The sequence below is a fragment of the Conger conger genome, chromosome 7 (genome assembly GCF_963514075.1).
Source record: "Conger conger chromosome 7, fConCon1.1, whole genome shotgun sequence".
Taxonomy (NCBI): domain Eukaryota; kingdom Metazoa; phylum Chordata; class Actinopteri; order Anguilliformes; family Congridae; genus Conger; species Conger conger.
The window spans coordinates 48,757,815-48,770,856 of NC_083766.1; the positions used below are offsets into that span (position 1 = coordinate 48,757,815).

General features: G+C 50.0%; 1 protein-coding gene across 9 annotated transcripts in view; it reads right to left on the minus strand.

The window, feature by feature from the left end:
- Positions 1-13,042, minus strand: part of specc1 (sperm antigen with calponin homology and coiled-coil domains 1) — a 124,091-nt gene that overhangs the window by 55,287 nt on the left and 55,762 nt on the right. For all 9 annotated transcript variants that reach the window (XM_061247333.1, XM_061247337.1, XM_061247331.1 and 6 more), the window contains one exon: positions 3,815-5,313. In XM_061247333.1, the coding sequence (XP_061103317.1) occupies positions 3,815-5,313 (1,499 nt within the window). The remainder of the gene's footprint in view (positions 1-3,814; positions 5,314-13,042) is intronic.

A 13,042-nucleotide genomic window follows, 5' to 3' on the forward strand; every position in this document is an offset into this window, starting at 1 on the left:
GCCATACAGTACTACTTCAGTGACCAGACACAAAATGGAAGAGCGTCATACAGTATCTCACTGGTAACTGGTAGCCTGTGGGTACATGGCATGATGGTGAGCGAAGCTAAAATGAGGTACAGTATGTATAATAGAATAGGATAGGATAGCATAGCATAGCATAACATAACATAACATAACATAACATAATGGCGAGAACAGGCCATTCAGCCCAACAATGCCCACCATTTTCCTACCACTAAGTGGACCTAGTGCTCACTGTTTACCTACAAACTACATAGTATCCAGTTTCTGCCTCCACTACATGACCTGGCAAGCTGTCCCACACAGGGACTCCTCTCTGTGTGAAGAAATACTTCCTAACGGTTGTCCTATTTTACCTTGTGCTAGTTTCCATTAAGGCCTCCTCGTTTCACTGCATGTAACAGCGACCAGAGGAACCCATGCAAATTCAAACACACCATGCTTGGTGGGACATTGGTGCCCTGTTCCTGCTGACTGAGAATTATAGGTCCTAGCCTACTTAAATGAGTACTGAATGAGAAATTTGGATGTCTTCTATCCCCTCAGTACCAGCAGAGGGGAAGGGCCTTAAGACATATAGTAATGTAAACTCAGTCTATAGCCTGTAGCATCGTGGTTAAGTTGCATGACTGGGACCCGTATCGTGGTTCGATCCACTATAAGATCAGCTTATCCACATCTGTTGGGCCCTTGAGCAAGGCCCTTAACCCCACAATGCCCCTGGGAAGGCTCCTGCTTAGTCTAATCTATTGTAAGTCGCACTGGATAAAAGCGCCAGCCAAATAACATGTAACGTAACGTAAACTCACCATGTTCCAAACATAGGGAAGCGGACGCTTCCACCAGAAGTTAAGGTCCGTTCAATGTTAGCTTTTCTCCTGAGGAATGTGTTTTATGATTATGGTTGCTTATTGACAATCTCAGACACTAAAACACTTTGATTGATGTGAATTGGACCAATACTGCACAACGTCTCCAGTGTTCGAAAGACCGTGTTAGCTCACCATGGTCCGAACACCTGCCGTATAAGCCTGCCCGGTTCGTAATCTCTTGTTAGCAACAGCTTCTCCACCACAATATCACAGTGGAGCAGTATTACTATGTCACTGTAATAGATGGACGCTGAAATGGATTGCGTATGTGACTCATACCAAGTTTTTATGAAAACGGAAGGAATTACACACACAAAAACCAAAGCTGATCGCGAAGTAATTGAAAATGAGATGAAAGTTGCATTGTTGCCAGCTTGGGGTTCAGAACACGGTGGGTTTACGTTACACCAGGGCAGCCATTTTACTTCTCCAAAGCTCATCAACAAGCATCAATTAAAACCTTACAGGCACTGTACCAAGGTAAGGGAGTGTAATTATTAGGGTGAGTGTGCAGTGTACATGCCCACAGCACAGTCCCACGCTTGCTTAGGGATACTTTCCCCCCCTTCTTCTATTTCAGGAGTTGGAAGGTCCCATTTGCATATTTCCCAGTCCTCTTTGTGAAGAGCTTAAGTTCCTCAGCCCAGTGAATTCGGGTGAACCCAGGTCCGGGCTCGGCCGTGTCGTCCCCCCTTCCTGGAACATTTCATCACAAGCGGCGGCCCCTCCACTCCTACGCTGTGGAACAATGACTCACGCATCTACAGTTTTCTCTTTCTTACAGCGTCCTTTTTCTTTGATGGAATCGTTAGAGCTCAGGCCCCCAAAAACGAAAGATCTGGACGGAGCAGCGGGCGGAGTGGCCAGGCCGACTCACGCTGATTCCCCCGAAAAGCCCAAGAAATAAAATAATTAAAACGAGTAAATAAATTTTAAGGAGGAAAGAGTGGTTTAAGCAGATCCATGTGTGGGGGGCGGGCCGGCCAAGCCTGTCGTAATGCTGCTGGTCCTCCTCCCGCCTCTTTGAAGGGTCTGAGTCACGCGTTCGATCAGAGCGCTAGGCCCCGGGGGGACCACCTGTACCCCCCCCCCCCGCCCGCTCCCAAATCAACGGCTGGATAACTGCCACCGATTAGTAACGAGATCTTCCCCCAACGACTACAACAAGCAATCAGACAGAGCTCTTAAAGGAACGCCGTTAAAGCCAAATGGGTAACATTCCCGGATAACCGCAGGGGAGGGGAGGGGAGTCCATTTTGACAGTGCGGGAGGGCGTAACTCAATGCGCAAATACGACACAGGGATTGGTTACCCTCGGTGACTGGTTGTGGAAAAAAACAAGTTCACATTCATTCAAAGAGGCAACATAACCGCTGCATTTGCAAATTAAATATGAAATTATTTCCACTGAATGTGAATGTAGGAGATGGGGACTGAGGTCAGTCCCATCTAAAGTCAAAGATACGGGAGTGTATCTTTGCCCAGTGGGCTTTAGAAGTGAAATTAGAACTGATAAGCTGCTCTCTGGGAGGGAAATAGGATACAGGAGGGAGGGATTCAGGAAATTGGAATTCATCCATTGAAAAAGGATCATAACTCTCATTATCATTTTGAAGAGTAGGTTTCCTAGTCCGTGTTTTAGAACTCCATTGCTTTCTGTTACCAGTAGTGATTGTGACATCATCATTACAATTTTCAGTTGAGAACATTCTAATCACACATCCGTGATCTTACATCTTAAATGCGCATTTTGCAATTGATTTCATTGAATTTCAATTCGTTTCCTGAATCGACTGAAGAGAAATGAAATGCTGACCAAAGTGGATGTGGTTTTCCCCACAGTCCTCAGGACGCCAATATAGCTCATTTATGCTAAACGCTGTTGCGCTTAACCCAAAAATAAAAACACAAAGTCATGCCGGGACCTGCGAAGTGGGAGGGGCAGCTGATGCCGTCGAGCCTGGATTTTTCCGGATCCCCCCTGCACACGCTTCTGTTTTGAGCGCTAATATTAGCTGCTGGGACAACATCGCCCATACCGGAACGCTCTGGCCTCTACCGGCATTCCAACCAAATCTCTTTCAACCCCATGGGTGACTGACGGTAAACAAGCCTCTTCCTACCCAGCTCCGGGAAGGCTGTTGGGCACACACCAATTATTGGAACAGAGGCCCAGGACAACTGCCTTTACCAGGGCCATCAAGGGAAGGACGGAGTCCTGTTTCCACAGGAGAAGATATGCTCAACCAAGAAAGAGACTACGGTAGCAGAACCTAAAAGTGTCTGTTGAGTGGTCCTACAGTGGTGCAATGTAATGGGTCCTCTTGAAAGGCTGGTCTCTGACAACTCACAGTGAGCTGTAGTATCAGTGCATATTTACAGAACATGGGATGAACAGGGGCCTGACCCTCTCACAGAATGAACCAGAGTAAGGGTCACTTTCACTTCAATTCAGTCAATTCACAAAATTGCAGAGACTCTGACCAGCACAGACTCTGACCAACTTCAAGTGCAGACTCTTCAGGCTGCACCTTTCCCCTCCCCTCCCTACCTCCCTGTCTATTGTAATTGTCGCGCTTGTATACACTTGTTTTATTATTCCTAGCCTTGTAGTTGCCAAAACTGTTTTATTGCTGCTTCTTGGTTGGTTTGCTCCCATCAGATTAATCTACAGCGCTCACGTTTTTATCTATGTGGTCACTTCTAGCACTTAGAAACTGTACTTCGGGTTTTCAGCGCACTTGGCCCTTTTTACGGTTATGCACTCTGGATAGGAGTGTCTGCCAAACGGCATGTAATGTAACATATATTTATGACCTCATCCCTTAAAGGGTTAATTGACTGAAATGAAGTGGATGTAACTGTGGTACGACCCTGCTGTCACACGGCACCCAGAACGCGGGCCTGCTGGCACCCACCTTGGCGAGCAGGCTCTGCACGCGCTCAGTCTCGGCGACGGCCCGCGCCAGCTCCTGCCTCAGCTCCCCGCAGCCCAGCTCCAGCTGCTCCTTCTCCCCGTGCGCGGCCTCCAGCAGACCCTGCATCTCCGCGCCGCCGCCGGGCCCCTGGGCGGCCTTCAGCTCCTGGGCCTTCTGCCTCTCCGCCTCCGCCTGCACCCGGAGCCTCCCGTTCTCCCCCCGCAGCGCCTCCAGGGCCCGGCCGGCCTCCCCGCTCGCCTCCCGGTCCTTCTCCAGCCGGCTCTGGAGGAGCTCCTTCTCCTCCCTCAGGGTCCGGACCTGGCCCTGCGCCTCCTGGTGCTCCTTCTCCAGGGCCCGCAGGCTGCCTGAGAGCTGCTGCTGGATGTCCACCAGCTTCTCCCGCTCGAAGCGGGAGCTCTCCACCAGCTCGGCGTACCGCTGCTCCAGCTCGGCGACTCGGGCGGAGCGGGCCTCCGCCTCCTGGCTCTTGGCCTGCTCCTGCAGCCGGCCCAGCAGGGCCTCGTTCTTCTGGGCCAGCGCCTCCACGCGCTCCCTCTGCTGCTGGAGAGAGGTCTGCAGGAGGCCCTTCTCCTCGGCCAGACGCTCGTTCTCCGCCGTCAGCTCCTGCACCACCTGCTGCTGGTCGGACAGCTCCTGCAGGGTGGCCTGGAGCTCCTCGGCCGTGCTGTGGTGGCTCTCCTCCATCTTCTGGATCTGCTCCGTCAGGCACTCCACCGACAGGTCGCGGGTGCCCAGGGAGCGCCGCCCGTCGCCCCCGACGACCAGGCCTGCACTGCTCGCCGAGTCTGACCTGGACGGGATCTTCTCAAACTCTGAAGAGTCGGGCGAAGGCGAGCCCTTGGTGATGTCGCTGCTGGACGAGGTGGAGGTCTTGAGGGGGCCCTCGCCGTTGGCAGTGGGGGGGTCGTTGGGGTCGGGGAGCATCCCGTTGAGCGAGGGCTTGGCGGGGCTGGCCAGGGAGGCCGGGGAGGAGCCGCTGGAGGCAGGCGAGGGCTCCAGGGAGAGGAGCTTCTCCTTCAGGGCCTGGTTCTCCTCGCGGAGGGCCGCCAGCTCCCGCTGAAACCGCCCGTTTTTCTCCCGAAGGGCGCCCACCAGCGCCCGCACCTCGGCCGGCTGGGCCTCCAGCAGCCCCGGGGTGGCCTCGGGCCCGTCGGGGGACCCTCCCTCGGGCGCGGCTCGGCCCCTGGAGCGCTGCAGCTCCGTGCGCAGCTTGCTGATCTCAAACTCCTTGGCCTTGGCCTCGGCCAGCAGCTCCTTCACCTGGCACTCCAGGAGGGCCTTGTCGCCGGCCTCGCCGGGTTTCTGGGAGGCGCGGGGGTGCTTGGACAGCGCCGAGAGGGTGGAGGCGCTGGCGCTGGGGAGCATTTTTTTGGGGCCCGACGTGCGCAGCTGATCCCGCAGGGAGATCCTGTCTCTGGTTATGGTGGGGGCCATTTCCTTGGGGGCCGGGATGCCAGACTTCTTGGCTGATGGGACCCCTGCAAAGCAAAATCACAAATGCGTTAAAAGTCCGGTCTGTAGGGACATTAGGACTACAATTCCCACTGGTCCCATTTTTGTGATACCGCGTCTGGTTCCTTTCAACACAGTGACTGACATAAATAGCTGGGAACCAGCCGATGGTCTGCACACATGCAGAACAAAATATTTAGCAACCGCTAAACCCAAGACCATGATGTAGGCTTCTCAGGAGGGCAAATCTGGTTTGTGTTCATGGATGCTAAAATGATATGAGACAGCAGCTAACTGCTGTATCTGATGGTCTAATGAAGAAAAAAAAACAACAAACTGGAGTTTTTTTAATCACGCGATAAACGATGGCACAGTGCACAGTGTTTGAACAGTATAGTTAAAAAAAAAATTATGTTGAAACATTTCCTAGAAACATTTGGCAGCCTTATGTTCCTTTACTATGACTATATTAATATTGCTCCAAAATAACCTGATATTACTGGGGTACAGTGTAAACAGGGCCAGTGACAATGCAGAACTCTGGCTGTGGCGAGACATCGCCATGTATTCACATGTAGTAGCTCTAGAACCTTCTGAGCTTTTCTGAATGATTGAATGGTGCTTTTATGCTGTGACAGCGCAGAGCATAGACTGGGGATGTGGCATTTGAATGGCATTAGTGTGGGCACGGCACCCTTTGCTTTCCAGAATGTTCTATATTCGGGGCATCTCGCGGAGCCCCACGTGAGCAGACGCTTTGAAAGGTTTATTGTTTGTTTTTAAATAATCAGCAAACGGCCCGAACACAGGGGTCTTATATTTCCACCCTGACAATGGGCTGGCACAGGGAACGCTGTGGTACAGAGCCCCAGCCCCCAGGCACAAAGACAGCACTGTGTGTGTGCGTGTGTGTGTGGGTATGTGTGCGTGTGGAGGGGTGAGTTTGTGTGTGTGAGTGGGTTTGCATGTGCATGTGTGTGTGTGTGTGTGTGGGTGGGAGTGTGTGCGTGTGGGGGTGGGTTAGTGTGTGTGTGTGTGTGTGTGTGTGTGAACTGAAGCCAACTGCGGTGCAAAAGTCAGTGCAGCTGTGTGTGTCATGTGTTGGTGTGTGTGTGTGTGTAAACCCATGCCAACTGTGGCACAAAGTCAACCCAGCCGTGTGTGTGTGTGTGTGTGTGTGTGTGTGTGATTGCCTGCGTGTGTGTAAACCCATGCCAACAGCGGCACACAGTCAGCCCAGCCTGGGAGGGGGAGATAGCGGGCATCCTGGCTGACCTGCTCGGATAGACCAGCGCTAGTCACATACAGCCTTCTCATTTCAAACGGAGATCTCACCCCCACCCCCCACCCCTCTCCCAGAGGCCCTTTTAACCGTCTCCCATTGACTCGCTGCGTGGTGACTATCGCTCCATTGTACGGAATGCAGGCTGCCTGTGTGTGCATTCCTCCGGCCAGAGAGTGGTCCTGCATACTGAGCTCACCACGTTTCAAACTGTAAATCGCTGAACCGTGAAAACAGCCTGATGTAATTTACACAAGCATAAAGCTACATGCTGTATATCACTATTAAACAATAACAGTAATACATATTTTAGGAACAAAATCGTGTTTATTTGATTTAAAAAAAAGAAGCCGTTTGTATTGATTACACACTAAAGCCATGCTTCCAACCAGCATACTGTATCTCACCAAACAAAAGCAAACAATGAACAAACAAGAGTTTGCATTTAATTCTGAGGCAGAGTTGAGGACACGTTTTAATCGAATCCAGGCCTGAATTACACAACTTGTATGAAGACGTGGGCTGAATTAAGCGGCCAGATTTGGCTCATGAAGTGAGGCACTGTGGTGGCTGCGGCATAGCGTACGCTATTGAAGCAGCACTGCTAACCCCAGCAGGCTGGCTCAGCACTGTGGGCCAGTTAGATGTGGGCTGCCCCACTGTGAGAATCCCAAACCCCAGGCCACACCACTATACTATCTGAACACCAATTCATCAACGCAACAGAAATCTCAAAGAGACAGTTCAGGCCATGTATGGATACATTATATTTAATCACCCTCAGCAGGTATGCTTGCTTGACAGGAAAAAGCAAAAATGTGTCATTGACTGGATGTCAATGTACGAAAGAGAGAGCACATGCATGTACGCGCGCACACACACACACACACACACACACACACACATAGATACACACGTTAACAAAAACACATCACACACACACACACACACACACACACACACACATAGATAAACACACGTTAACAAAAACACATCACACACACACACACACACAGCACACACACAGGCACACATGCACACATGCACAACCACACACACACAAACACACACGCACACAGGCGCACACACGCACACTCATCGTGCTCGATTACACACAGACACTGCTGTCTTGCGGGCGAGGCTCTTTCGGGCCTGTGCAGAAGAATAGAGGGTGTGGCTGAAGATGGCGCCCCATGGTGAGCTGTGGCCCTACGTGGGGCCGGGGCGACCTTGCGGTTCCTGAGCAGAGCCATCAGTGGCAGCATTGAAATGACGCCCATGCCATTAAAATGGGAGGGAGCGCAGGCGGGGGCCCAGCCTATTTCAGGACACACACGTGAAATATAGCCCCACGCCAAGGGGACCGTCCCTGGCCTTGGGACGAGAGCCAAAAACCGAGTCTATTTGTCTTTTCTTCCAAGGACCTCATTTGCTTAAGAGCTACTGAAGAAAGATAATGGTACACAGGGAGGGGTTGTGAAAAGATGCCTAAAATGTTTTAACTGTCTTCTGGATTTAATTATTCATTTACTGTAATAGGTCAAGGTCTATATGCATTAATAACATCTGGAAATGCGCCAGAGTTAGCCACAGAGGCAAATTTTCATCTGTAGTTAGCTGGGGTTCAGTTCCTGGGCTACATGTCTTTTGATTGCGGGAGGAAACCAGAGAGCAGGAAAAGCAGATGAAGACGGGGAGAGCATGCACACTCCACGCAGAGAGGATCCAGGCTGACTGGGATTCGAACCTGTAACCTGCTTGTGAGCGACGGTGCCAACCACAGTGCCACCTCGCCACCCAAAACAAAGATATTTTGTGAAGATGAGAGGTACTCTTCAAAGTGGAGCAAGTACAGGAAAGGGAACAACCGATCAGGAACGTATCATTTCCTGTTGGAAAGAGAGCAAGCAGCTACAGAGCCCAGTCAGAGGTTCAGTCCAACTGCAGCACATTTTTTGCTTCACTGCTAACAGCAAATTTAAAAGAGCGTCAGTTTCCCGGTCTCTGAAATGAGCGGAAAAGTGGTGAAAGTCGCGAAAAACCTCCCACCACAAAACTAACTGCAGAGTGGTCGCAACAAACTCCGACCCAATTCTTGGATGGAGACGGCTATTAGTGAGAGGAAGGTCTCTGTTCAGTCCAACTGCAGCACATTTTTACTTCACAGCGAACAGCAAATTTAAAGGAGCGTCAGTGATGAAAGCCGTGATAGAAAAGTTGCAAAAATCGTGAAAAACCTCCCACCGCGAAACTAACCACAGAGCGGTCGCAACGAACTCCGACCCAGTTCCTGGATGGAGACGGAGGGAGGCTCTCGCTCCATTCCTGGCCTTCATCTCGCCCCCGACGCATCGATTCACAGCGAATGGAATAAAAGCCACATGTTCCACAGCGCTGCTTCGGGAACAACTTCTGTCCTTCTTTCTCTCTCTCTCTCTCTCGCTCTCTCTTGCCATTACATCAGTCAAAGTCATGGGCGTGCTGGAACAGTGAATCACTGTGCCGCTTTTAGAGAGAGGGACAAGCCTTCGGTCACCATGGACGCGTTAACCACTGATCTGTTCCCCTGACGAACCCCAAACAGCACCTTCAGCCCACTCCACCACAGCCCTTATGAACATGGAGCATACTGTCATATACTGGACATGCTACGTACTGCCATATACTGGACATGCTACATACTGCCATATACTGGACATGCTACATACTGCCATATACTGGACATGATACATACTGCCATATACTGGACATGCTACATACTGCCATATAATGATAAATATATACACTCAGTGAGTACTTTATTAGGTATTTAGTAGACTTATTTTTTAGACGTCTACTGCTGCAGCCTATCCACTTAGAGTTATGATGTGTTGTGTGTTCAGAGATGCTCTTCTGCATACCACTGTTGTAATGTGTGTTTATTTGCGTTACTGTCACCTTCCTGTCAGCTTTGACCAGTCTGGCCATTCTCCTCTGATGTCTCTCATTAACAAGGAGTTTCTGTCTGCAGAACTGCGGTGGATTTTTTTTGTGTATGGCACCGTTCTTTGCAAATTCTAGAGACTAGTGTCCGTGAAAATCCCAGGAGATCAGCGGTTTCTGAGATACACAAACCACCCTGTCTGCCACCAAGAATCATTCCACAGTCAAAGTCACTTAGATCAAATTTCTGATGGCTTCATTAACTGAAGCTCCTGACCCGTATCTACACGACTGTATGCATTGCACTGCTGCCACGCAATTCACTTATTAGATAATAGCAAGAATAAGTCGGTATAAAGTGCTCAGTGAGTGTATATGAGCTGAGCAGCAATAATCTGTATTTTCCCATATATTGCGGGCAAAGAGAAGCAATATTTTCATATTTTGTTTTTAATAATAAAAAAATGTAAATTCCATCACCAGTAGTAAACCCCAGCTAACACAAAATGTTCTCACAATGTTGCTGCCATGTAGTGGCAATGTTATACCACCGACAAAACCCATTCCACCATCAATGTGAGGACGACAGACGTTTGTCTTGGCTGGACAGTTGCAGACCCCCTGCCGTAGCACTAATCAGAGGAGAACGGAGGGGCGGGAGTCGTCCACGAGTCGAACCACGAATTGCCGGGGGGCCCTCGCCACAAGGCCGGATCGCACCAGCTGCTGGATACGATGGACTTGATCTAGGATTAGCGGCCACTACTGAACGCCGATGCCATGACAGCTCAATGACGGCTTACCCCGCCGGCAGGAAAGCGGGCGCGAGACGAGGCGTAGGATCACAGCATCCACCTGGCCCCGGGGCCTCCGCCTCATTCGCTAATCCCGCAGACCAGTCGGCGGCTTTACCGCATAAGGATTATCGATAGCGCGCAGGCCAATCAAATGATAGCTGTTAGCGTGTGGACGTTTACAGGCATCTACAGTAATGCCTGCATATTATACAGACAGGCCCAGATAAAATCTCCTTGAAGGGTGTCCTCACCGCCGTTAATACGATTATATGATAATATGATGAGTTTTTTATGAAAAACACGTTATGCATCTCATATGTTTATGGTTTGAACGCTGCCTTGCTAATTATAACAGAGCTACACTTCAATTTGAATTGCCTACAGGTAATGTAACGGCACATTTCCATATAAATAGAGCACATTTCCCCATTCAGTATCCCAGCTATTCACACCCACTGCCGATACAACGCACAGCTATTACTCTGAAAGGCGAACCGCGCTAGCATGCTTCATAACCGCCGCCCGTGAACACACAGGAACTCTTTATAAGTTGGGGGACAAACACTTCCTGCCTTATCAGTCAGTCGCGGCCCGCGCCCGTCTGCGACAGACAGAGCCGTCTATTTTTAGGGGTCGACGGAGGGCGTCTCCATCGCTCTCCGTCTCAATTTAAAGACGTCCTCCATTTACGCGGCCCTCATTGTGGATTCAGCCCCAGCTCCCTGAATGGGTTCTGTGGAGCGGCAACATCGAGACCCCGTAAATCAGAGAACGGCCAGACAGGGGGGTCTGAATGTCCCCATAAACCAGCGGCACCCGCCCGCGGCTCCCCGGAGGATGAGCCACGTACCGATGCCTTTTCAAAAATCCTCTTACACCAAAGAAAAATACAATTACTTTCCTCCCAGCGGAAGTCCTTTTCAGGGTTTTTAATGCATTGAATCCATAACACGGCAAAAGCTTTTGAGCAGAAATATGTGAAGCAATCTGTTTTGGAATTGTGAGAGCATCATATTATAGTTTTTTCCCTATTTGTTTCCCTATTTGTGCACTTGTTTGCAGGATGCTCAAAATGTCGCTGCAGAGATATGACAGGGATTTTCAATGAGGAAGATCATTAGGCGTGGCCCAACTGACCTTAACCGCAACTTCCTATCTGTAATTCAATTCTAATTAATCCAAAATACGTGTGGTTGTTTACAAGAGCATACATCTAGTCCCCAAATTTCAAAACTGTTCCATTCTCTGATTTACAGGATTTAATATCATGACCTGGAATACCTGTTAAATGAAGATTTACTTTCAGTTAAAACATATCTAGCAGGAGACATAAATGTACATGAAGAGCTAAATCCCGGCTGGGCTTGTCCTCGGTGCCGTATGAAGTTTGCCGTGGGAGATTTACCGCGGGGGAACGGACCGGCGCTCGTCTGCGTCTCAGGTGTCGGTGCGAGCGTCTGGAACGGGAAGGAAGGGGAGGGCGGCGGGTTGCGATTCGCGGCGCGCCGCCAGCTCTCCGTGACCTTTGCGTCCAGAAGAATTTCCTTCTGCCCGTGGCGGGGAAATGCTGCCTAATGTTTTCCAGTTAGGTGGACAGTGCGTACAGAGACACGACCCCGGCTGTTCGAGAGGGAGACTCTTTCCATCTCTGAGCATTTCCTGTTGTCCGCCCATTGGCCGGGATCGGGGCAACAACGGCCTCATCCGTGCACAGGCGGCGTGACATTCCTCTGGAGCGGGAGGGAAGATGAATGGGAATTTCCATCGGAGTACTCGGAGCGGCTCGAATCAAGGAAGCTGTCATGGAATGTCAATGTCCAGGAGGAGCATTAAACGGCAATCCTTCCAGTTGAATCAGAGAGGATATAACCGCCCCAACCCAAACAGGAAACCAACCACGACCAAAGGTCTTATCCCCTTAAGGGAGGATACACTTCAGGATAAAAAGTGGGCCGTGTTGGATTTAGTTCTTGGAAACCACAGAGAATAATCTTTTTGCCAAACATCTTGGGCAAGTTTCACAGACATAGTTTAAGCCTAGTTCTTGACTAAATTCTATTTTGGATGGAGATTCTCCATACAAAACTCAATTTAGCCCAGGACTAAGCTTAATCTGGGTCTGTGAAACTGGCCCCTTACTTTTCCATGAAATTGGCACCACTTGATGTTGGTTTGAAGAAATCATTTTCAGATTCCCCCCCCACCCCACCCCCTTTATCCTCCATTGATACTCCTCGATGGTCCTTAAAATGCAGGTCCCTCCGTTGTTTTTGCTCACCAAATGACTCTTCTGGCCTCTGTGAGATGCCAAAGCATTGGCTGCGTGGAGGAAATGACATCATACGAGAATTTATCACGGCTGCACGGATCTGCAGATTCTATTGACCGAGTGCTGATTTAAAGCCTGAGTTATTCAATACATTTTATGACTACGGTGGGGCATAAAGTTATTCTGAAGCAGTACAACAGGATTTTAAAAGCTTCCAGTCCCCTTCAGGCTAACTTTGGAACCTTTTACTGCACTAGGTACTGATTTGTGTAACATAAGAGACTCGGTTTGTGTCCCAAACAGTGGATAACAATTTGTATAAATCATAGAGGAAAGGGAAGGAGGTCCACACAGAGGAGGTCTGCTGCTCTAATTTAGTCGATCATAAAGGGTGTCAAGTGTTCTCAGCTCAGGAAATGACTGCGCTAAGAACTGTTTGGCCGGTACATGCGCTCGGGAGAGAGAGTCCCAGTGTCTGATTCACG